This window comes from Crotalus tigris, unplaced genomic scaffold (assembly GCF_016545835.1).
Source record: "Crotalus tigris isolate CLP2741 ecotype Arizona unplaced genomic scaffold, ASM1654583v1 scf7180000024379.1109085, whole genome shotgun sequence".
NCBI classification, from domain to species: Eukaryota; Metazoa; Chordata; class Lepidosauria; order Squamata; family Viperidae; genus Crotalus; species Crotalus tigris.
The window spans coordinates 241403-263642 of record NW_024100549.1 but is presented as its reverse complement, the minus strand read 5'-3'; the positions used below and the strand labels follow the sequence as shown (position 1 = coordinate 263642).

Genomic DNA, 22240 nt, shown 5'->3' with positions numbered 1-22240 from the left:
TTCTCTAGAAAGCATGCGTGTGTATGTGGTGAGGTTCACAAAGTTCATAAAGGGCACTAAGGCATAATGTGATCTGTTTATTTTATGCCTAGCTTTAATCCAGTGTGGTTTGTAGAAACATGATTTATGCAGTGGTGGGATTCAGCTAGTTCGCACCAGTTCGGCAGCTAATTGATAGCTGATTTTTTGTTGCCCAAACCCAGAATGGACTTCCGGAAGTGGCATCAACACAGACAACCGGTTGTTCACATATCTGAACCCCACCACTGGATTTATGGCTTATGGGGACGTGGACATCCAACCATTGTGGCTTATTCAGGGAAAAAATCATAGTTAAAACCAATGTTTAAGCCCAGACTCTGTGGATATGTGTTTGCGAGAGAGTATAAGTGTACAATTGTGAGAAACGTGTTGCAGAGGAAGTCAATAAGGCAGACAATGTATTAACGCCCACAAGAAACGTTACCCTACCTGATGGCCTTCACATGAACTAGAATTTTAGTTGTTGATTCTAATAAATCTCGAAGAATCTGGCTGGAAAGATTTACCAGACAAGCGGACCATACATTTAGGCCCAACAAACTCTGTGTTGTATTTTAGTCTAATCAAACCTTTCTTTGCTGCAAACTCTACCACTGATACCAAGAACAACCACCCTTCAGAGCAATGCTTGACAGTATCCATGTGCAAAGGATTTATGGAAGCGCATCCTCAGTGCCCGAGACCCTCAAGAGCCACTTCTAGTCAAGAGAAGCCAACTGTATGCAACATGGATTCAGAAGGCGCTTTCTATGTTTGCAACCATAATTCTACAGAAGGAGTGGGCAATAACTGGTCTTCTAATGTTCTTTGTCTCCCAGCAGGCCTAGAAGCAATGTCAATAGCAGTAGCAATAACACTTAAACTTATATACTGCCCCATAGTGCTTTACAGCATTCTCTGGACAGTTTACGATGTCAGCCTATTGCCCCCAACAATCTGGGTCCTCATTTTACTGACCTAGGAAGGATGGAAGGCTGAGTCAATCTTGAGCTCTGTCAGGATCAAACTCCAGGCTGTGATCAGAGCTTGCCTGCAATACTACATTCTAACCACTGCGCCACCAGGGCAATGATAAGGATTATGGGAGTGACAGTCTAACATTATCTATTACCATCTCTGTTCTATACTCTGTAGCAGGGGTGGCAATTAATTTTCCCACGAGGCCACCTGAGAAACTGGGCCTGTTTTGGAGGGCCACCGTTGTCCTGCCCCCAATATTGCCATCACCCTATCCTCCACTCACCCTCTCCTGCCCCAATGCCCCACACTCACCACCAACACAGCGGGCCAGACTGGAACTGGCCATATGTGGCCCACAATACATAAAATGCCCAGGTCTGGTCTATAGTACTATCCATACCTACAGACCACAATACTACACACCTCTGTTCTACAGGCTACAGTATTTCCCATCTCTGCTCTACAATCATGTTCTATTTCTTACCTGAAGAGACATAGTTAGGTGGCAGGAAGCCTGATGGGCATATGGGAAATTCCAGGTGTTCCCTCTAGCATTTGCAGGTTCCAGTTGTCCCTCCATTGGAGATGCTGAAGATCTATTGCCAGTCACAATAAACTCCCAGAATAAGCTAGTACTTTCCAAATGCTTTAGACTTCAACTCCCACAATCCTCTGCTACTGGCCATGGGACGGGAACTAATGAGAATTGGTCCCAGACATGTAAAGTCTAAGCTATCTACCTGGAGAATCCTGGCTCAGCCAGGTGTCTGTAGTAACACTGTAATCTCTGCAGTGGGAAACAGCTGTCATCACTGGCTAAGAGGAATAAAATGTTGATGCTGCTACATAAACCAGCTCTCAATTCGTTTTGGATAGTGACAAATGTTAATCCAGTATTTCTTCCCCTTCCCCTTTTGAGCACATACCTGGTGTGAACAGGACAATTGCAGTGAAGAGTGCTACCTCTTCATCAGAGAGTTGCAGTCGGCAAAGGTTCTTCCCCAGCTCAAAGATGGAACTGATCAGGTCATCACAACCTAAGAAAACAAGGAGCCATTTAACTGGGATTTGAACATGAAGTTGGATAATTTCATATTTTCAAATCAATGCATGCACTAACAGCTAATAGTTTTACAGTACTGCAATTGTTTTAAAATCTTTCCATATAGTCCATTCAATACTATGTTAAAGGACTAAGCTAGTTGTATATTAAACTTTTTTCAAGTTTATTTATTTTAAACACTGGCTTTTCTCACAATGGAGCTAGAATTATAACCGACTGACAGACTGATTCTCCATGCAGCTAACTAATGCCTGTTTCAAAACTGTTGGGGGACTATTAATACACCTTCAGATAGAAAATTCCAAAACTTCTAAAGGTGTTGTTTTCCAATATCTGAGGGGTTGCCACAAAGAAGAGGGAGTCAAACTGTTCTTCTAAGCACCTGAAGGCAGGAAAAGAAGCAATGGATGGAAATTAATCAAGGAGAGAAGCAACCTAGAACTAAGGAGAAATTTCCTGACAGATAGAACAATTAATCAGTGGAACATCCTGCCTCCAGAAGTTGTGAATGCTCCAACACTGGAAGTTTTTAAGAAGAGACTGGACAACCATTTGTCCGAAATGGTATAAGGTTTCCTGCCTGAGCAGGGGGTTGGACTAGAAGACCTCCAAGGTCCCCTCCAACTTTGTCTATTCTATTCTATTCTATTCTATTCTATTCTATTCTATTCTATTCTATTCTATTCTATGCAAAAGAGGGGAGTCTTTTCCCGTCCTGGATCTCCCAACATTCACCTTCATTAAACGCATCCAGTGGATTTTATTGTCTTGAGAAGGGGAGGAAAACCTCTCCCATTTATTTCCTCAATCCATACTTTTATTTCCTTCTCCACTTGCCTCCATGCATAATTTTATGGTCGTCCAATTTATCCGCCTGTTCTCTTCATTAAAAAAATCCCCAAATGTTGCAATATTTCTTCCAATTACTTCAAAGAAATAGTTGCTTTGATTTTACATCCTTTCCAATTCAATTCTATTGGGTACATTATTTTATGTACTTAAACATGCATGCACACATATATGTGAGAAAGGGCATAAAGCAATCAGAAAGTTATAAAGGTGCTCATTCATAGTGTGTGTGTGTGTTTGTGTGTGTGTATCCTGGTTGTTGAATAAAACCATAAACATCAAAAAGTGAAGGTTAATACAAAATGCTAAACCAGGGGTCTTCAAACTTGGCCCTTTTATGACGTGGACATCAACTCCCAGAATTCCTCCATCAGCGTGCCTGGCTGAGGAATTCTGGGAGTTGAAGTCCACAAGTCATAAAAGAGCCAAGTTTGAAGACCCCTGTGCTAAACCATGCAAAAACTAGCTGGTTAACCTAGCCAAGCTTAACATGTTCTGCAAATGCAACCACTGGGTCTTTAATCTGGGTGTCTGCAGGGAGGGGCGGTCAAAAACATCAATATGGTAGCCACAACTGTACAATCAAGGCTGTACTCTTGTTTATGTGCATCACACACACATAAAAAACAGATGGGTTTTGCACAGCTGCCATATTGACTGTTTTCATGCCTCCTGTGGACATCCTGTGGTGTGTGAGCACAGCCAATATATTATATATAGTGTAATTACCCTGCAGATTTGTATAAACATAATAATTCATAATTATATATTATGAATTTCTCTTTCCCCCCCCCTCAAATTTCCACCCTTCTTAATGGCAAACCTAATTCCTCTCATTTTAGCCAGAAAGAGGTTAGGATCGCAAAACATGATCACACCAAGATGGCCACCAACCAACTCAGAATGTCTCATTTGCATCTTTAGAAGGGCAACATTCCTCTGCTTTCTTACCGAGTGACTTAAACATCAGCATCCCACCATATTTTCCTGCAAAAAGTACGGTGTTGTTCAATGGGTTGAAGGCCCGCGTCATTCGGATGAGGAGAATCTCTAGACAACCTGATGAAGGCCAAGGGTAGCAAAAAAAGAAGGAAGAACGGAAGGAAGGGAGGAGGGAGGAAAGGAGGAAGGAAGGATATTTCCATAGTTGCAAGAAGAACAATAAGGAAAAAGGAAGGTTGGGGGAAGTAGAGGAAAGGAAATCCACCCACATGTACAATTCCATGTTATTAATTGGTAATAATGGTACATGTAATTAAAAATGTGGAAAGGTGAAAAATGGAAGCCGGAAGAAAGGAGTGGATGGAGCAGAAGAAGATAAAGCCAAAAAAATGGGAGAAAAGGAGAAGGAGGTGGTTAGAGGTATCTTGGACCATTAGCTACTTCAAGCGATGAAACTACCGGCAGTAAGCAGCATGGGGCCAAGGTGTCTCCACCCCCCATTTCTGCCCCCTTTCCTTGATAATTTGAACCCCCGGCCTACCCAGTAATGAGATGCTTCCAAGGTTTTATCAAAAACATCTATCAAGATGGCATTGATTTGTCCAATCTCATGAGTCCTTGGAGAAGGAACAGAACAGAAGCTTCCTTCTACAAGTGATCTGATCTACTTCTCCTCCTCCCCAAAGAGTAGGGTTTCACTCAATGGGCATGACCCCATCTTGACTTTTTTGATGCCGCACAAAATGACCATTTACACTCCACCCCCAGTTTCTTTCATTTCTTGAACAACATCCAAATCAGGGTTTCCAACCTTGGCAACTTTAAGACGTGTGAACTTCCAACTCCCAGAATTCCCCAGCCAGCATGTTGCCAAAGTTGGGAAGTCCACACATCTTAAAGTTGCCAAGGTGGGAAAACCCTGATCTAAACAAACCTTAACCTCAACTCTCTTACCTGCTTTGAGAAGAATGATTTGGTCATTCTGGCATAGCTCCATGAAGCCATCAATGCGCTTGGCAAACTCCACGATGTACTGGATGGCATTGGAAATCTGGACGGCACACTCTTGCCACATTACCTCGCAGTTCTGCAGGGCAGCAGATGGAGAAATGTCCATTAACATGAACAGTATTGAATGCCTGATGATACGTAAGTGATTATAGGCACATGGTCCTCATTCATATTCCTTCTGGGCCCCAAAGCTGAGATAAACCTCCATCCTGGCACCAGCCTAGCATTAGGGCAGGAAATGGCCAGATCAGAGATCTAGTAGTGCTTTCCATTAGAAAATGGAACGTACTATCAGCATGTTTGGGAGGAGGGCATAAAAACATCAAAGAGGTGGCCATCACCACATGATTGAAGCCCTGACCTTTACCTATGCATGTGATGCACAGAAAAGGGGCAGGACGTTCATTGCACAGCTGACTTTTTTGGCCACTCAGAAATGCCTTCAGAATAAGCCCTCCTCCATGGAAGCAACCTGATTTGCCAGAAGGAGGAGCCTGAGGGAGGTTGGTGATCTGCAGCCCTCCAAGAAGCTGGCTGAAGGACCCCCCCCCACACCTCCTTTCTGGCTATAGAACTCTATGGCTCTTTTGATGGCTGAGTAATGTTTTGCAACCTTGAGCATTCCCAGGAGTGTGGACTTTAAATGCCAGAATTCCACAGGCAACATGGCTACCGATGAGAATTCTGGGAGTTGAAGTCCACGTATCAGGAAGTCCTGAAGGGCAGGGAGCATTGGCATTAACACCTCCTTGGCTACTGAGACCTTTTTTTTTTTTTTTGGCAGTGGGAACGTTTACCTGTTGATAGACCTTCCCATTTGTAATTTAAAAAAATTATTAAATTGATAAGACAAAATATTTGTCCTAGTTTTGACTCTCTAGGTCTTTCCAATCTCTTCTGCTTGCGATAATATTGCTGTTACTGCTTCTCTAAAATACTGTATCATTCAGAAAAGCAATATCATGCTTTCCTTGAGTATGATAGAAAAGCATATTGTTTGGGGAGGGAGCAGGAAGAAGAACTCAGTCACATACTCTCTTGTATATCCCATACAGTTATTAAAATGGCAGCTCAATAGAAGCTCCATGTCTAGAAGCAGTATACCTTGCTATGGACAATCCACTAGGTATGCTTTCTCCAACCTGGTTTTGTGATACTTCTGATGTGAGTTCCACTAGCACAGGAGTGGGGAACTATGGCCTCTTTATGACCTGTGGACTTCAACTCCCAGAATTCCTGAGCTGGTTGTAAAAATACCATAGTTTAGGGGTAGGCAACCTTGGCGCTTTTATGACGCGTGGACTTCAACTCCCAGAATTCCTGAGTCAGCATGGCTCAGCTTGGAAACTCTCTCTTTCCCCTCAGCATGGCTGGCTCAGGAATTCTGGGAGTTGAAGTCCACGAGTCATAAAAGAGTCAAGGTTGCCTATCTCTGCCATAGTTGCTCACTCCTGCACTAGTAGCTCAGATTAAGAGGGATTCCTAACCTAAACTTGCAGGAGACACTTACCGTGTTCTGCATGGTCCTTATTTCCTCCTGAGAGTAGAGTGTCCAGGCAAACCGCTGTAGCTCATCGCTGGTGAACTGCAACGTCTCAAGGTGTGATTTTACCACATTCTGGGCTAGGCGCTCTGGCAATACAACAGGCAAAGATTCTTAAGCATTGACCTCTGTTGCCAAACTAGAAAATTATTTGGCAGAGCTGACTGTCTCACATGGGTCATAGATAAATCACAGTACCGTTAGACACTTGTTTGAGAAAAACCAGCCTCCTGGATCTTGCTTCTTTGCATTAGCGGATTCACTGATTCATATTGATTCATTCATTGTTTGGGGATTCTTTTATGAATGGATTTAACAAAGAATCTCAGCCAACCCAAAAGAATTATCTTAGAACTGAATATGAAATAAAAAAAATATAAATATAAAGCCAGTTTGGTCTAGGGCAGAGGTCTTCAAACTTGGCCCTTTTATGACTTGCGGACTTCAACTTCCAGAATTCCTCAGCCAGCGTGCCTGGCTGAGGAATTATGGGAGTTGAAGTCCACAAGTCATAACAGGGCCAGGTTTGAAGACCCCTGGTCTACTGGTTAAAACACAAGGCTAGAAAGCGGGAGACTATGAGTTCAAGACTCGCCTTAGCTATGAAAGCCAGCTGGATAACTTCTCTCAGCCCAACTCACCTCACGGGGTAGTTGTGGGGAAAACAGGAAAAGGAAGATGTCTTGGATATGTATGCCACCTTGAATTTTTTATAAAAATAATAAAGGCAGGATACAAATAAATAAACCCTGCAAACGTGCTCTTAGGTCTGATTTGCTGTACAAAAATTAGCATGCACCGTTTAGGAGTCAGAAAGTCAGAAAGCAACATTTTACTTGGTTTGAAATCCAACATCTATACAGCACAACCCATCTCAATATGTCATGTCATGTCATAAACTCAGGAGCACATGATATTTGGCACCTCTGCGTGCCAACTATCGAATATGGGGAAGGCAGAGAAGGAAGGGGTGGGGGATGGGGGCAAGAACGATCCCACTAATCACTGTATGATAATTGATTATAGTTACATGACTGAATAATTGAGTACAGTTAGATACTGAAATCAAAAGAGGAGCTGATGTTAAACACCAAAGCAAGATAAATGGATTAAGCAGAAGTCAAGGAGAACATAAGGTCAGTTATTAGCATTATCTATCCCAATTAGCTCTAGCTCCAGCATGTTTCACAAATGTCTTTCCCATCAGTTGTAGCTGGTGGAAGATAGTGGGGATTATATTCAAGATCTCTGCTCCCCAGGCCTTTGTTCTACCCCTTAAATCAGGCATCGAGCATCTTTGGGGGATGGTACATTGGCCTTCCCAGATTCAGAGGAGGTGAGGCTTGATCCAGAAGATCTGATAGGTGATCAACTTTAGCAGTTAGGAGAGAGGTGACTGGCAAGATGCTAAAACAGTGTTTCTCAAGCTTGGCAACTTGAAGATGTGTGGACTTCAACTCCCAGAATTCCACAGCCAGCATGGTTGGCTAGGGAATTCTGGGAATTGAAGTCCACACATCTTCAAATTGCCAAGATTTCTCCAACTGTGTTCTGAAAGATCACCCAGCTGGAGGGCACATTGGAAACTCTGAAGAGCTTAGCAAAGATACCAACTTTAAAAGGATTTAGAGCTGACTTTAGGAAAGCCATTAAGGAGGGATTTGGAGAAGAGATCACACAGTCCAGAGATAGAAACGAATGTGAGAAAGAAAGTTAAAAATAACTCTGCTTGATTGCTTTTGGTATAAGATGGGACAGAGATGAACTTAGATACAACAATGAAGTTGCATTCTGGAATCCCAGCTTATCTGTTTCTTCACTTGGCCTATCTCCAAGGCCTGATGCCACGCTGCACCTGTGACCAGCCTTCCTTCCTTCCTTCCTTCCTTCCTTCCTTGACTTGTATGCTGCCCATCTCATCTAGATGTTAGATATTACAACACCCACTGGCAGTTGTTATCTTCACTGTAAGAACCACCTGCACCAACCTCGACTCTGTGTTCCTGCATTTGTTATTCCTGTTTGCATCCTGAGCCTCAGCCATTTCATCCTGGACCAGCTGATCAATCTTCTGGACAACTTGAACCTCTGAACTATTGGGGACTATAATTACCCATGCTCTGTTTTGGGGTTTAGACATCATCACTCTTTCAGACAAGACCACAATCTCCTTGTAAATGTTGCAGGAATGTGCGTGCAGTTGCACCCACCAACTCTCTCCCTGTTGGGTGTACGGATAGTCCTTGCTTAACGCCCGGCTGCTTAGAGACGGTTTGAAGTTACAATGGACTTCACCAGAGCTACCTATGACCAGAGTTGCAATGGCCCTGCCCCTCCCCCAGTCCTGCGATTGCATTTCAGGCCCTTGGCAACTCGCTCACCTTTGTGGCCAGTTGCAGTGTTGCAGTCGTGTGACTATAATTTTTGGCAGTTTTTGCTGATTTTCAGTATTTTCTGCCAGTTTCTGGCACAAAGCACCCATTGAGTACAATGGGTTTGTTTAACAACCACAGTGTTCTCTTAACAACCACCAGATTTGTTTGCTTATGAGAGTGTTTGCTTAACAATTGCCAGAAAAGGATCATAAAATCAGGCGGGTCATGTGGTGACTTGCTTAACAACCACCATGACCTATGACTATAATTCCAGGTTCACTTATGGTCAATTATGGTTAGACATTAAGGGCTGTCTGTAATTGGTTGCTACGCTCGAGTAAACGGCTTGCAACCAGTTCAATGTATATGCAATCGACCTAAAACCAGAGAGTTCAGGGATTATATTTTTAATTCTTGGGTGATCTGGCCATAGTGAACAGAAGTAAGGTGGTTAACTTAGGAAATATTCTGTGATTGTTTTGTTTTTAAACGGTTTGCTCTACTTGGTAGCATAAACAATGGTTTTTAGATATAGTTGGTCTTCGACTAACAATAGTTCATTTAATGATCATTTGAAGTTACAATGGCACTGAAAAAAGTGACTAATGGCCATTTTTCTCACTTTTGACCACTGCAACATCCCCATGGTCACGTGATCAAAATTCCAACCCTTGGCAACTGACTCATCTTTATGACGGTTGCAGTGTCCTGGGTCATGTGATTGCCTTTTGCAACTTCTGAGAAGCAAAGTCAATGGGGAAGCCAGATTCACTTAACAACCACATTACTAATTTAAAGTAATTCACTTAACAACTATGGCAAGAAAGGTCATACCATGGGGCAAAACTCAATAAATGTCTCACTTAGCAACAGAAATTTGGAGCTCAATTGTGGTTGTAACTTGAGGACAACGTGTATTTTCCACCTCAAAATCCAAGGAAATTGGACCACTGATTTTAGCAAATATAGTCAGAAAGAGCTCTGGAGTTTGCAAAAAAAAAAAAAAAAAAAAAAAGGTTTGGGATTGTTTCCAGCTCTTGTGCTACAAAAAGCCCAACTCTTTTTAAATGACTAAAGACTCAAAGGAACAATCAGGACTAGAAGCATGCATGAACACAGAGGGGACAATACAGCACGAATAAAGCTGGCAGCCACCACAATGGCTAGCAGTGGCCTCCTCTGTGCTGAAAGAGATTTGGCTGCCACAAGCAGACAGAGTATTATACTAACCCATTTCCATCACCGAAACGTCTGAAGTCAGCGCGTTGCTTTCAAGGGGGCCGTGAGGAAAGAGGCTGGGCTCCAGCATGAGCTCGTAGATGGACTCCTGTTTAATGAACTTCGTGTCGCTGACGTCAGTGCTGGACTGGTCGGGCGATGGCTGCGCTGAGGTCAGGAGATCCAGGTTGTAGTAGCTGCTGTTCCCTTCGGGGCTCAGCGGAAAATCAAAGAGGAAGCTGTCCGACAGCATGGAGATGTCATCAAGGTCAGAGAGTCCGCTGCTCACGCTGGTGGTGTAGACCCTCGACAAGGTCTCTGGGTTGTCCTTGGTTCCCACGCTTTGTTCTTGGCTCTGCTGATGTTTCTGGACCTCGGCATACAGGCTGTCCCGCTGCTTCTTGGACATGCGGCCAAACTTTACTGCTGCAAGACGATTGGGGCAAAACACAGAAAGCAAAGCCGAGCGTGAGGTTGACCACTCTTGAGCTCTCCTATTTAAGAGCCAGAAGAGTGATGGAGAACCTATGACACGCGTGTCAACGCTGACCCACCACAACGGTTTGGGTGACACATTAGCACTTGCTTAACGACAACTGCAAAAAAGGTCGGTCCTGTGGGTGACCTGCTTTACGACCATCAGGACTTAACGACCATAATGAGTAGGCTCCATTAGGTTGGAAGCCAAGAACCATAGGTAGTCCTTGATTTACAACAGTTCATTTAGTGACTGTTCAAAGTTACAACAGCCCCCCCAAAACTGACCATTTTTCACACTTATGACCATTACAGTATCCCTGCGGTCACGTGATCAAAAATTCAGACACTTGGCAACTGACTCATATTTATGACGGCCGCAGTGTCCTGGGGTCATATGATCCCCTTTTGCGACCTTCTGACAAGCAGACTTAAAGGAGAAGCCAGATTCACTTAACAACCGTGTTACTTTCTTAAAAATTGCAGTGATTTACTTAGCAACTGTGGTAAGAAAGCTCGTAAAATGGGGCAAAACTCATTTAACAACTGTACAATTTTGGGCTCAGTTTTGGCCATATGTCGAGCACTACCTATACCTGCACATGATGAATCTTGCAGCTGCAATATTTCCTTTTGGACAGGGGTAGCACAGCAGTACAATCGAAATTCCTTCTGGATCTCTTTCTGATTAACAGAGTTGGAAGGGACACTGGAGGTCTTCTAGTATGCTGCCTTTCTTTGACCTCCAAGCCCCCCCCATATTGTGCATTTTATAGCCATATCAATTTCTAACACCAGGCAGTGGAGTTTGACTAAACGAGGGGTAGGCAACCTGGGCTCTTTTATGACTCGTGGACTTCAACTCCCAGAATTCCTGAGCCAGCCATGCTGAGGGGAAAGGGAGAGGTTTTCAAGCTGAACCATGCTGGCTCAGGAATTCTGGGATTTGAAGTCCATGAGTCATAAAAGAGCCCAGGTTGCCTACCCCTGGACTAAATGGAGGCCACGTTTTTGGATGGCTGTTGAACAGCTCGGAGGTAATCTAAACACCCTGTTGCATCTAGGTTAGAATGACAGTGTGGTTAACGATGGAGTTATTCCTGAGCTAGCCTAGAGAAAAGAAGGACTCGGGGTGACATGATAGCAGTCTTCCTATATTTGAGAGTCTGCTTCAAAGAAGACGGGGTCTGTTTATATTCCAGAGCCTGAAGGCAAGACAAGAAACTAATGGATGGAAACTCATCAAGGAGAGAAGCAACCTGGAATTAAAGAGAAACATCCTAAGAGTGAGGACAGTTAATCAGGGCTATGGCTTGACTATAGAAGTTGTGGGTGCTTCATCACTGGAGCTTTTAAGAGCAGGCTGGACAGCCATTTGTGCAGAATAGCAGAGGGTCTCCTGCTTGAGCAGGGGCTTGGACTAGAAGACCCCCAAGGTCCCTTCTAACCCTATTAATCTATGTATTAGTCCAACCCTTTGCTCAATCAGGAAATCCTATACCAGGAGTAGGCAACCTTGACTCTTTTAGGATTCATGGACTTCAGCTCCCAGAATTCCTGAGTCAGCTATGCTGACTCAGGAATTCTGGGAGTTGAAGTCCATGAGTCATAAGAGACTCAAGGTTGCCTACCCCTGTCCTATACCATTTCAGACCACAATGACCAACTCAACTCCTAGATTAGCTTACACGCTTCCTGGAGGAACTTGTGGCTTCCTGCATCCATGTTTGGAACCCTATTTGCTGCCTCCAGGATTCTGCCTCTCCTTTTATAACCCTGAACCATTCTGATGTCGTTCCCCCACTGGTTCACCAGTTTCACCCATCAGGCTAAATCCAGCACTCACCATCCCGGGACATGCCCAGCGCCAGGCACTTCTGCAGTCGGCAGTGCTGACACCGATTTCGGTTGGTCCTGTCGATCAGGCAGTTCCTCTGCCGTGAGCAAGAGTAAGTGGCGTTATTCTGTTGGCTTCTGCGGAAAAAACCCTGCAGAAAAAAGGAGGAACATCAGAACAACATTCTGTAACCAGCCGTTACAGAAGACGGCTGGTCAGCAACTACGGCTGCGCGACACCAACCGCCCATTTCAAAGAAGCTTCAAATGCACAGCACCTCTGTGCATTGTCTCATGAATTAAAGAAAGAACAGAGACTTGAGCAATTCAGAACAATTAATAGTGGAACAACCAGCCTCCAGAAGCGGTGAATGCTCCAACACTGGAAGTTTTTAAGGAGAGACTGGACAGCCATTTGTCTGAAATGGTATAGGCCAGTGGTTCTCAACCTGTGGGTCAGGACCCCATTTGGGTCGAACGACCATTTCACGGGGGTCGCCAAACAATGCAGTCCGCCATTTTTTCCCCCTTTTCCTTAGCTGTGCTACTCCCTTTTATTCTATTGGCTTTTGAAAGCCAATAGAATAGATTCTCTTGAATAGAGTCTAATTCTATTGGTTTTCAAAAGCCAATAGGAATTGTCCAGGTTGCCTCTGCCCTGCTGAGCCCGCCAAAAGTCCCATTCTGTAAACGGTGCTGCACCAGTTGAGTAGTCCTCGACTTACGACCGGTTGAGTAGTCCTCGACTTACGACCGGTTGGGGGTCGCGGCATTATAAAGGTTGAGAACCACTGGTATAGGGCTTCCTGCCTGAACAGGGGGTTAGACTAGAAAAGGGGTCCCCAATCCCCGGTTCGTGGACCAGTACTGGGCTGTGGCATGCCAGCAACCGGTCCGCACAAAAAAGCAAAGCCCCATCAGTGGGATGCTGGCAGCACACAAAGCCACGCACCCTCCAGTCCATGGAAAAACCTCTTTCCACGCAACCGATCCCTGGTGCCCAAAAGGTTGGACTAGAAGACCTCCAAGGTCCCTTCCAACTCTGTTACTCTGTTTCTCAGAGCTGGACGGTGAATGGAAGGATCCAGGATCAAGTTTTCCATGCATAGGCAGAGCCTATGGTAACTCGAGCCAGATCTTCTCATCCTTTCCTACTCTGCAGGGCGAGTGTTGTGCAGATTAAGGAGTCTGAATACAGTATTCAACTAGGGGAGATAATATATGCACATGTGTTTGTCTCCTTTTCCTTAATGCATTTCTTTTTCAATGTCTTCTTTTTTTTCTTTTTTTTGGAGTTTGTATTTTAACTTTTCAAATAAAAAAATAAAAAGTTAAAAAAAGAGATTAGAAGGAGTCTGATAGCACCTTTTCCAACTACATTCTGACAGTGAGAACAATTAATTGGGTATGTCTAGTTGGGTATGGAATTGGATATGTCTAGTTTAAGGAAGAGAAGGACGAGGGGTGTCATGATAGCAGCATTCCAATATCTCAGGGGCTGCTCCAAAGAAGAGGGAGTCCAGCTATTCTCCAAAGCGCCTGAAGGGAGGACAAGAAGCAACGGATGGAAACTAATCAAGGAGAGAAGCAACCTAGAACTAAGGAGAAACTTCCTGACAGTGAGAACAATTAACCAGTGGAATAACCTGCCTCCAGAAGCAGTGAATGCTTCAACACTGGAAGTTTTTAAGAAGAGACTGGACAGCCATTTGTCTGAAATGGTATAGGCTTTCCTGCCTGAGCAGGGGGTTGGACTCAATGACCTCCAAGGTCCCTTCCAACCTCATTATTATTATTATTATTATTATCTTTTATTCATTAAACATGAACCTCAGTCAACTGAACATTCAGATTGGCTGGTGCTGATGTTTGTTATGGGCTGCTACCAGCATCCTAGGTGTCAACCAGGTACCTCCTTAAAATGTAAGATGTTCCGAGTAATGCAGTTTTTTGTAACTGGAGTTATTGCAGGAAGCTGCAGTTTCTTGATGTATTTTGCAAAGTTTTTGGACATAGTTCCCAGTGCCCCGATGACAATGGGTACCACTGTTACATGTTTCATCCATAATCGGGCAGTTTTGATGGCCAGGTCACAATATTTCCTAATTTTTTCCAGTTCTTTTTCTTTGACTCTGGCATCTCCTGGTACAGCGATATCAATCAACTGTACGCTTCGGTTCTCTACAACTGTGATATACAGCGTATTGTGTTCCAAATGGCGATCTGTCTGTATTCAAATTATTATTATTATTATTATTATTATTATTATTATTATTATTATTATTATTATTATTATTATTATCTTGCCTCTCAGAATTGTAGGTGCTCCATCACTGGGGGTTTTCGAAAATAGACCAGACAACCATTTGACTGGGATGGTATAAGGCTCCTGCCTGGGGCAGGGGGTGGACTAGAAGACCTCCAAGGTCCCTTCCAGTCCCATGTTTCTACTGTAACACATTTTAGTAAAACGCATCAGCTTTTGTGAGCTGCAGCTTGTTTCGTTAGATGCACAGAATGACTGAACTGATGGAGGATTTAAACAAGGGGTGCAGGAGTGAAGGAAAAGGGAAAAAAATAAGTGAATGAAAAGGAAAACCATCACAGTTTGGTTATGTAGAGGGAGATTCTTTTAGTCAGCAAAAGTGCTACCAGCCTTTATTTTATTTTCTTTGCACAGACCAATATTATTGCTTGCCTAGGAATGTATTTATTTGATTGATGCCATATTCTATTTTCCTATAAAATATGTCTAGGGTAAACTAGCCAATTATCCCCAAAACATATGAGTCATTTTACAAGGGAGATGGGTAGCATAAAAATGGAATAAGTGAATTAATAAGCAAAATAAAATATGAATGAAACATAAGAAAAAAAATTAAAAGGCACTTGAATATTGCAGCTAATTCATGCACAGAGTAGACGAAGAAAACAACAACTCATCTATAGAGGCTAAACTCCTATTTGAAAAAAAGACTTTACTTCTGCTGGTAGAAGATTATCTCTAAAAGGAGCTTAGACAAGCTTCTCTTAATAAGGGTTTCCCAAATCTTTAGAACAGCTGAAGTGCACACTAATTGCACTCAGAACAGTAGTACAACCTCTTCTAGAAAATCTTAACACCAGGGCAGAGAAATTGGCCTTGAACCAGGGAATGGTAGCCTTCCTGGCCCTGGGTGCCCCCTTTCTCAATCTATACACAATCTTACACAATTTCTGAATTTCACCAGACTCTTTTCAAGATGTCATGTGAGAAATCAAAGTCTCCTAGAATCGCTTGTGAATTTTTCAATCTAAGATTCCCAAAGGTTCCAAAACTCTTGCATAAAATTCATTATGATTTACCAATCTCTGAGATTATAACAACTTTTGCAAGTCGTGGATTATTTGGCTTATAATGGGAATTGTCGTACTTGCAGGTGCTATGTTGTTAACGACTGACTTAAGTGGTTTAAGGCTTAAATACTCAAAACAGACACCGTTTGTTTGTGCTCTTTAACCAAGGATCATATGCTCCTATTATTAGAACTAGCCAAAAACAGTGTTCTGTTTCATTACAGTGTCTGAATAATCTTCAAAGACAGAGCCATATTTATGGATTACTTTCCAAGATTTAAACTTTCCAGTTTTCTTGCCACAACTAAATTCACTGTAAGATTTCTATTTCTAATAGTCACAGCTTTTAGAAAAACTTCTCTTTTTATATAAAAAAGGTTTTATCCAGCAAACATGAGTTTTACCTGTTTTTTATAAACAGAATTAAATAAAAATCCATTTAAATTAAAATACAAAATTGTTAGATCTCAGGTGACATTTTATTCTTAATAGGTCTACAAAATGTAAACATCTGGACAATTTGGGGCGTGGAATATGTCACAAAAATGGATACCATGCTGCAGATGGTGTTTTGGAGATTGCATGACCTTTAAATGCTTTGTAATTATTAATGAAGTCCTACTAAAAAAGATTTTAGATAATGGCAAATCTGTTTCTATTATAATATTTGCAATATATCATTCTTTGCCAATCTGGTGTTCCAGGTGTACTAGGTTTCAATTGCCATCATCCTCATATTGATAGCATTTATTAGATTTTTATCCTGATTTTATTAATTTATAAATAACTCAAGGAGCAAACATAGCTAATATTCCTTCGTCTTCCTATTTTCCTTACTACATCAGCCCTGCAAGGTGGGTTGGGCTTAGAGAGAGAGTGACTGGCCCAAGGCCACTCAGCTGGCTTTCATGCCTAAACAGGACTGGTAGGAGTTACAATTGAAATACCTCTGTATGAATTTTCAACACAATTTTATATGTATTTGGCAGAGGTAGGTCAAACGATGCTCAACAGAACCTGCACAAGGAAAGTGTTTCTAGGACTTCAATCAAGGACACATTATTGGATTGATTTAAAGGAAGGGTAAAGATTCCCAAGATCACCACAGATGGGGACTCAAGCGAAGAAATTAAAAGACGCTTGCTCCTGGGAGGAAAGCTATGGCAAATCTACTAAAAAGCAGAGACATCACCCTGCCAACAAAAGTACGTATAGTCAAGGCCATGGTTTTCCCAGTTGCAATGTATGGCTGTGAAAGTTGGACCATAAGAAAGGCTGAGCGCCAAAGAATTGAGGCCTTTGAACTATGGTGCTGGAGAAGACTCCTGTGAGTCCCCTGGACTGCAAGGCGATCAAACCGGTCAGTCCTAGAGGAGATCAGCCCTGACTGCTCTTTAGAAGGCCAGATCCTGAAGTTGAAACTCAAGTACTTTGGCCACCTAATGAGAAGGAAGGACTCACTGGAGAAGATCCTGATGCTGGGAAAGATTCAGGGCAATAGAAGAAAGGGACGACAGCGAATGAGGTGGTTGGATGGAGTCACTGAAGCAGGAGGTTTGAACTTAAATGGACTCCAGAAGATGGTAGAGGACAGGAAGGCCTGGAGGAACGTTGTCCATGGGGTCGCGATGGGTCGGACATGAATTCGCAACAAACAACAAAGATTCCCTTGAGTCAAACTGATTCCTGGTAATTAAACAGACATAGCCTTGGCTTTTTTTATATATATGGAAGAAGTTTGCCATTTCTTCTTGCCTCCAGAAGTTGTGGGTGTTCCGCCACTGGAAGTTTTAAAGAAGAGATTGGATAACCATTTGTCTGAAATGGTATAGGGCAGGGCTCCCCAACCCCGATCCGTGGACCAGTACTGGGCCGTGGCATGCCAGCAACTGGTCCACCCAAACAAGCAAAGCCCCATCCACGAGATGCAGGCAGCACACAAAACCACAACCCTCTGGGCCGTGGAAAAACTTCTTTCCACGTAACTGGTCCCTGGTGCCCAAAAGGTTGAGGACCTCTGGTATAGGGCTTCCTGCTTGATCATGGGGTTGGACTAGATGACCTGCAAGGTCCCTTCCAACTCTGCTATTCTGTTGTTCTGTTCCATTCTGTTCCATTCTTCTGAAATCTATATACTGCTGGAAACGCTCATTTCTGTAACCTTTAATTGGGCAAAACGATGCATTCTAGGGCAAAACCTTTTCTACCAAGGTGCCTCAAATGAGCTAATTTACAGAAGGCATCCAAAATCCAAGAATTGAAATTGACCAGTTTTGTAAAACTTTTTATGACATAAAAACAACCACAAAGCATTTTATGACACAATGCAAAACATAGCAAAACATTTTCTGTGACCAACTCCTGTGCCATACAGTTCAACACGAGCTACTTTCAAGGCAGCTACACCTCTGGATATCTCCTTGAATTTTTAAGAATTGTTCAAGTATGTATGTATGTATAATAAATAAATAAGTAGGTAGGTATGTAGATATTTATGTATATATACGTAAATATCTACATACCTACCTACCTATTTATTTATTTATTTATTTGATATGCTGCCCATCTGGCTATCATGGAACAAAGCCCTGCCATTGTTGAATGCACTGAAGAATCTGGTAAGGAAATATCTCTGAAAAGATGAACTAAAGCAGGGGTCTTCAAACTTGGCCCTTGTGGACTTCAACTCCCAGAATTCGTGCCTGGCTGAGGAATTCTGGGAGTTGAAGTCCACAAGTCATAAAAGGGCCAGGTTTGAAGACCCCTGAACTAAAGGGTCATAAGTTATGTAGCATTTTTTACATATCTCAAGCAATAACGCTGAGATTTCCTGCTGGTCTCCATTTGAATAGAAACCAGGTCCAATCGGTATAATTTTCTGAGATCGTTAAAGGGTGGTTAAGAACAGACATTTAACTATGGGCTATATATATATATATATATATATATATATATATATATATATATATATATATATATATATATATATATATATATATATATATACACACACTGATATGGAAGTTTCACAAAAGTTAGTCGATTTGATTTCTCACTCGTCAAGCACAGTACTGTTCTGATCAGGTTGCAAAGTTGATAAGCTGTTCCTTCCTTGACCCAAAGCCCGCTCAGGCTTCCAACTTACTTTGCACCCTTCACAGGTGATGACTCCATAGTGAATCCCTGAAGACTTGTCCCCACATATCTTACAAGGGATAACTTCAATTTGTGCTGTGGGGAGAAGAATGAAAAGCTGTATTAATCAATGTTTTAAATTTAAAACACATTAAAAAAATAAAAAAACCTTGGAAATGTAATCATAAGTCAGGCACGTATTATCATATTTGGTGGACATGTGATAAAGTAAAGAATTATTGGAAAAAGATACATACTTGGCTAGAAAAGATGTTGGGAGAACATGTGGATTTTAAACCTGAACTTTTTTTATTAGGTATAATGCCAGAAAAGACTAAGAAACAAAGCCTATATTTGATTTTGCATGTCACAACAGTGGCAAGAAGTATATTCGCGCAATATTGGAAAAATGAAGGAATACCATCAGATGAAGAAATAATTTAAAAAATACTAGAATGCGCAGAGATGAACAGATTGACTATGAGACTGAAAGAAAAAGAAGAAACAGAATATTATCAAACTTGGGACTTATTTATCGATGTCTAGAGGAAAGAATAAAGGATTGGGAATTAAATATGTATTAGCAAATTTAAACTCAGACAGCATGCTGATTGATAAATTATTATTGTATGCATGGAAAAAAATTAATAAAATGTTATAAAAAAATTTAAAAAAACCTTCTGCACATGTGTTGAACATACAGAACAACTTACAACCATTTGTTTAGCGACCGTTTGAAGTTACAACAGCATTGAAAAAGGTGACTTATTTACTTAACAACTATGTTAAAAAAAAAAGGTTACAAAAATCAAGCACGACTCATTTAACAACTGCCTTGCTTAACAATGAAAATTCTGGTTCCAACTTAAGATCATAAGTGCAGGACTATCTGTATATGTGGGTAAAGCAGCTTGTGTGAATGGTTACATACAAAAATGATTGATTTGCCAATATATACTGTAGCTGAGAGGACTGTTCCCCAAATACACACATTCTAAGAAAGGATTTTTGGGATGTATATCACTGGGTATGATTTTGTACATGCATATGCGTGGGAGACAGAAAGAGAGAGGGAGGAAGAAAGCAGATGAACAAGAGAAATAACGGCAGGATCTAAAAGGAAATAATCACCAGAGGTTATAGTTGTATTTTTTTTTGAAGTAGGTAAGTTATCCCTTACAAGGAAAGCAACTGTTACCACAGTATGCTCAAAAATTTGCAATTGTTCTTATTTACATCACATCTTAATTACATGTAGTATCATTGGAATCCACTTCCAATTAAAGAGAACGTAATTCCATCTAAGGCCAAGAGAGGGCAATCAGGTACTTTGAACAAACTATGTTAGGGTGGCCTACAAGTATGGTAAAGACAGGGAAGAGAAGCAAACAATCTTAGTCACTGAAATATCCCAATCTCCCTCCTTAGCCAATCTGTGTCTCTGAGCCTTCCAAAATAGAAGAATAAAACAATCACAATGGGGGATAACAGCAGATCCCTCTCCAGCCCCCAACAGCACAAGTTCCCTGTGGAGGTGGCTGATGCCTGATGCATTTTTTTCTGGCCAGATTATAATATGGACATTACAAAAGTGGGACTTTGCACCAATTTCCAAAATCAGCCTACAAGTTCTCATAATAGTCCAAATGATGAGATATTTTAAAAAGGAGAAACTGAGCAAAGTCAAGGTGAAGCCCTCATGATTTCAATCCGGATAGAACATGTTGCAAACACTTCATAGCATTTGCTAAATCTCCCTATTCGTTTTTTTGTTTGTTAAGAATTAATGTTTTATTTATTATTGAAAACGTTGAACAGAACAACATCAATAGCTACATAAAAGAGGAAAAAAAGAGAGAAAATGATATAGGGGATAACAAATCTTGGTGCCGGTTACAGGTATTTTACAGTTATCCTATTTAAAATTCATTAATTAAAGGTAAAGAACTAAGTTTATTGCATCATCTTAAGAAATAATAAGAAATTTCTGAACGTGGTATTAATATTGATGTCACCACTGCTTTTCATTTTTCAAGATTCTATTTCATTGAAAAAAAGATAAATAGAAAAAAAGAAAAGGAAAGGAAAAAGGAAAAAAGAAAAAGAAAGGAAAGGAAAAAACACCTTGTTTATTTTTCTTTTTTATCTTCCTGTGGTTACCTATTGCTTTTAAATTACCAATAACCTGAGAATAAATGTAAGTATGAGTGCACATCCACCCACCCAGATATATATTCAGTGGATACATATGTATATACACATATATGTTCATATACATACATACATATACACATATGAATATAAATATATACTCACACACACTTCATACACATTTGTATTCATATACACAAACATATATGAAGATAGATAGTTGATAGATAGATAGATAGATAGATAGATAGATAGATAGATATAGAAACAAATAGAGATAGATGATAGATAGAGATGATAGAGATTGAGGATAGATGGATAGATAGATGATAGAGAGATAGATAAATAGATGATAGATAGATGATAGAGAGAGAGATAGTGATAGAGATATAGTGAGAGAGGATAGATAGATAGATAGATAGATAGATAGATAGATAGACAGACAGATAGATAGATAGGCAGGCAGGCAGCCAGGCAGGCAGGCAGGCAGACAGACAATCAGAAATATATAAATGCCTTATCAGTATAAGCCCCACTGACTACAATAGCATTTGGTGAGAAATGAGTTTCCAAGTTAATTCAGTGATTTTCAGGATTCAGTGATGCATAGAGACTTAGATGGCTTCCACAGTAGAAGAGAACGCTATTCCACTATTCTATTGGTTAGGATTAGCGGGATAATGAGAGATCCCTTCTGGTGTCAGAAGCAGCCTCATGCTGCAATGGAATGACAGTGTGTCCTGCACACACAAATGCTGCTTCACAACCTGTACACGGCAATATTGGCTGAACACAAGGCCCACGTGAGTCACAGCACTGGGAGAAAAAGGAAAACCATGAGCTTTAAAAAGTTTGCAGGAGAATGTTGTGTCAATCTATGGTAACCAAAAATTAAAAGTCTGGTAGCAGACTTTTTCAACAAACAAATTATTAAAAGTTTTAATTAGAAATTAGTAAAACAAATTTTATTCAAGGTCCTACCAGACTTCTTCTGACTAAAAAGTTGGTTCATTTGGGTTTTTTTTATACCCCACAGAACTGCAGCTGAGAGTTTAAAATTCTTACTCTGTTTTTAAAGTCCATTTAATTTCTGGGGACACCTAAGTCTATGAAGAAACATTTACAAATTAATTTTGTTAGAAGGCCCAGCCCGTCATCAATGTTAGAGCCAGATCTTATCTGACAATTCCATGTTATTATAAATTTCATAATCCCTTTTGCTATGGAGGAAAACTCCGGTTTGATTCTCCCCCCCCCGCTTGTATTATGCAGTATGCAACTTCCTTCTAGTAAATTTATTTA

At 41.3% G+C, this 22240-nt stretch overlaps 1 protein-coding gene across 2 annotated transcripts in view; it reads right to left on the bottom strand.

Moving 5' to 3' along the window:
• LOC120301371 (nuclear receptor ROR-beta-like) overlaps positions 1-22240 on the bottom strand; it is a 55942-nt gene that overhangs the window by 4252 nt on the left and 29450 nt on the right. Inside the window, exons 2-8 of one of the 2 annotated variants that reach the window (XM_039328513.1) lie at positions 18798-18883; positions 12327-12468; positions 10016-10429; positions 6378-6499; positions 4811-4943; positions 3866-3973; positions 1929-2039 (exon numbers count right to left, since the gene is read on the bottom strand). In XM_039328513.1, the coding sequence (XP_039184447.1) occupies positions 1929-2039; positions 3866-3973; positions 4811-4943; positions 6378-6499; positions 10016-10429; positions 12327-12468; positions 18798-18883 (1116 nt within the window). The remainder of the gene's footprint in view (positions 1-1928; positions 2040-3865; positions 3974-4810; positions 4944-6377; positions 6500-10015; positions 10430-12326; positions 12469-18797; positions 18884-22240) is intronic. The other variant, XM_039328514.1, reaches the window with a different exon arrangement.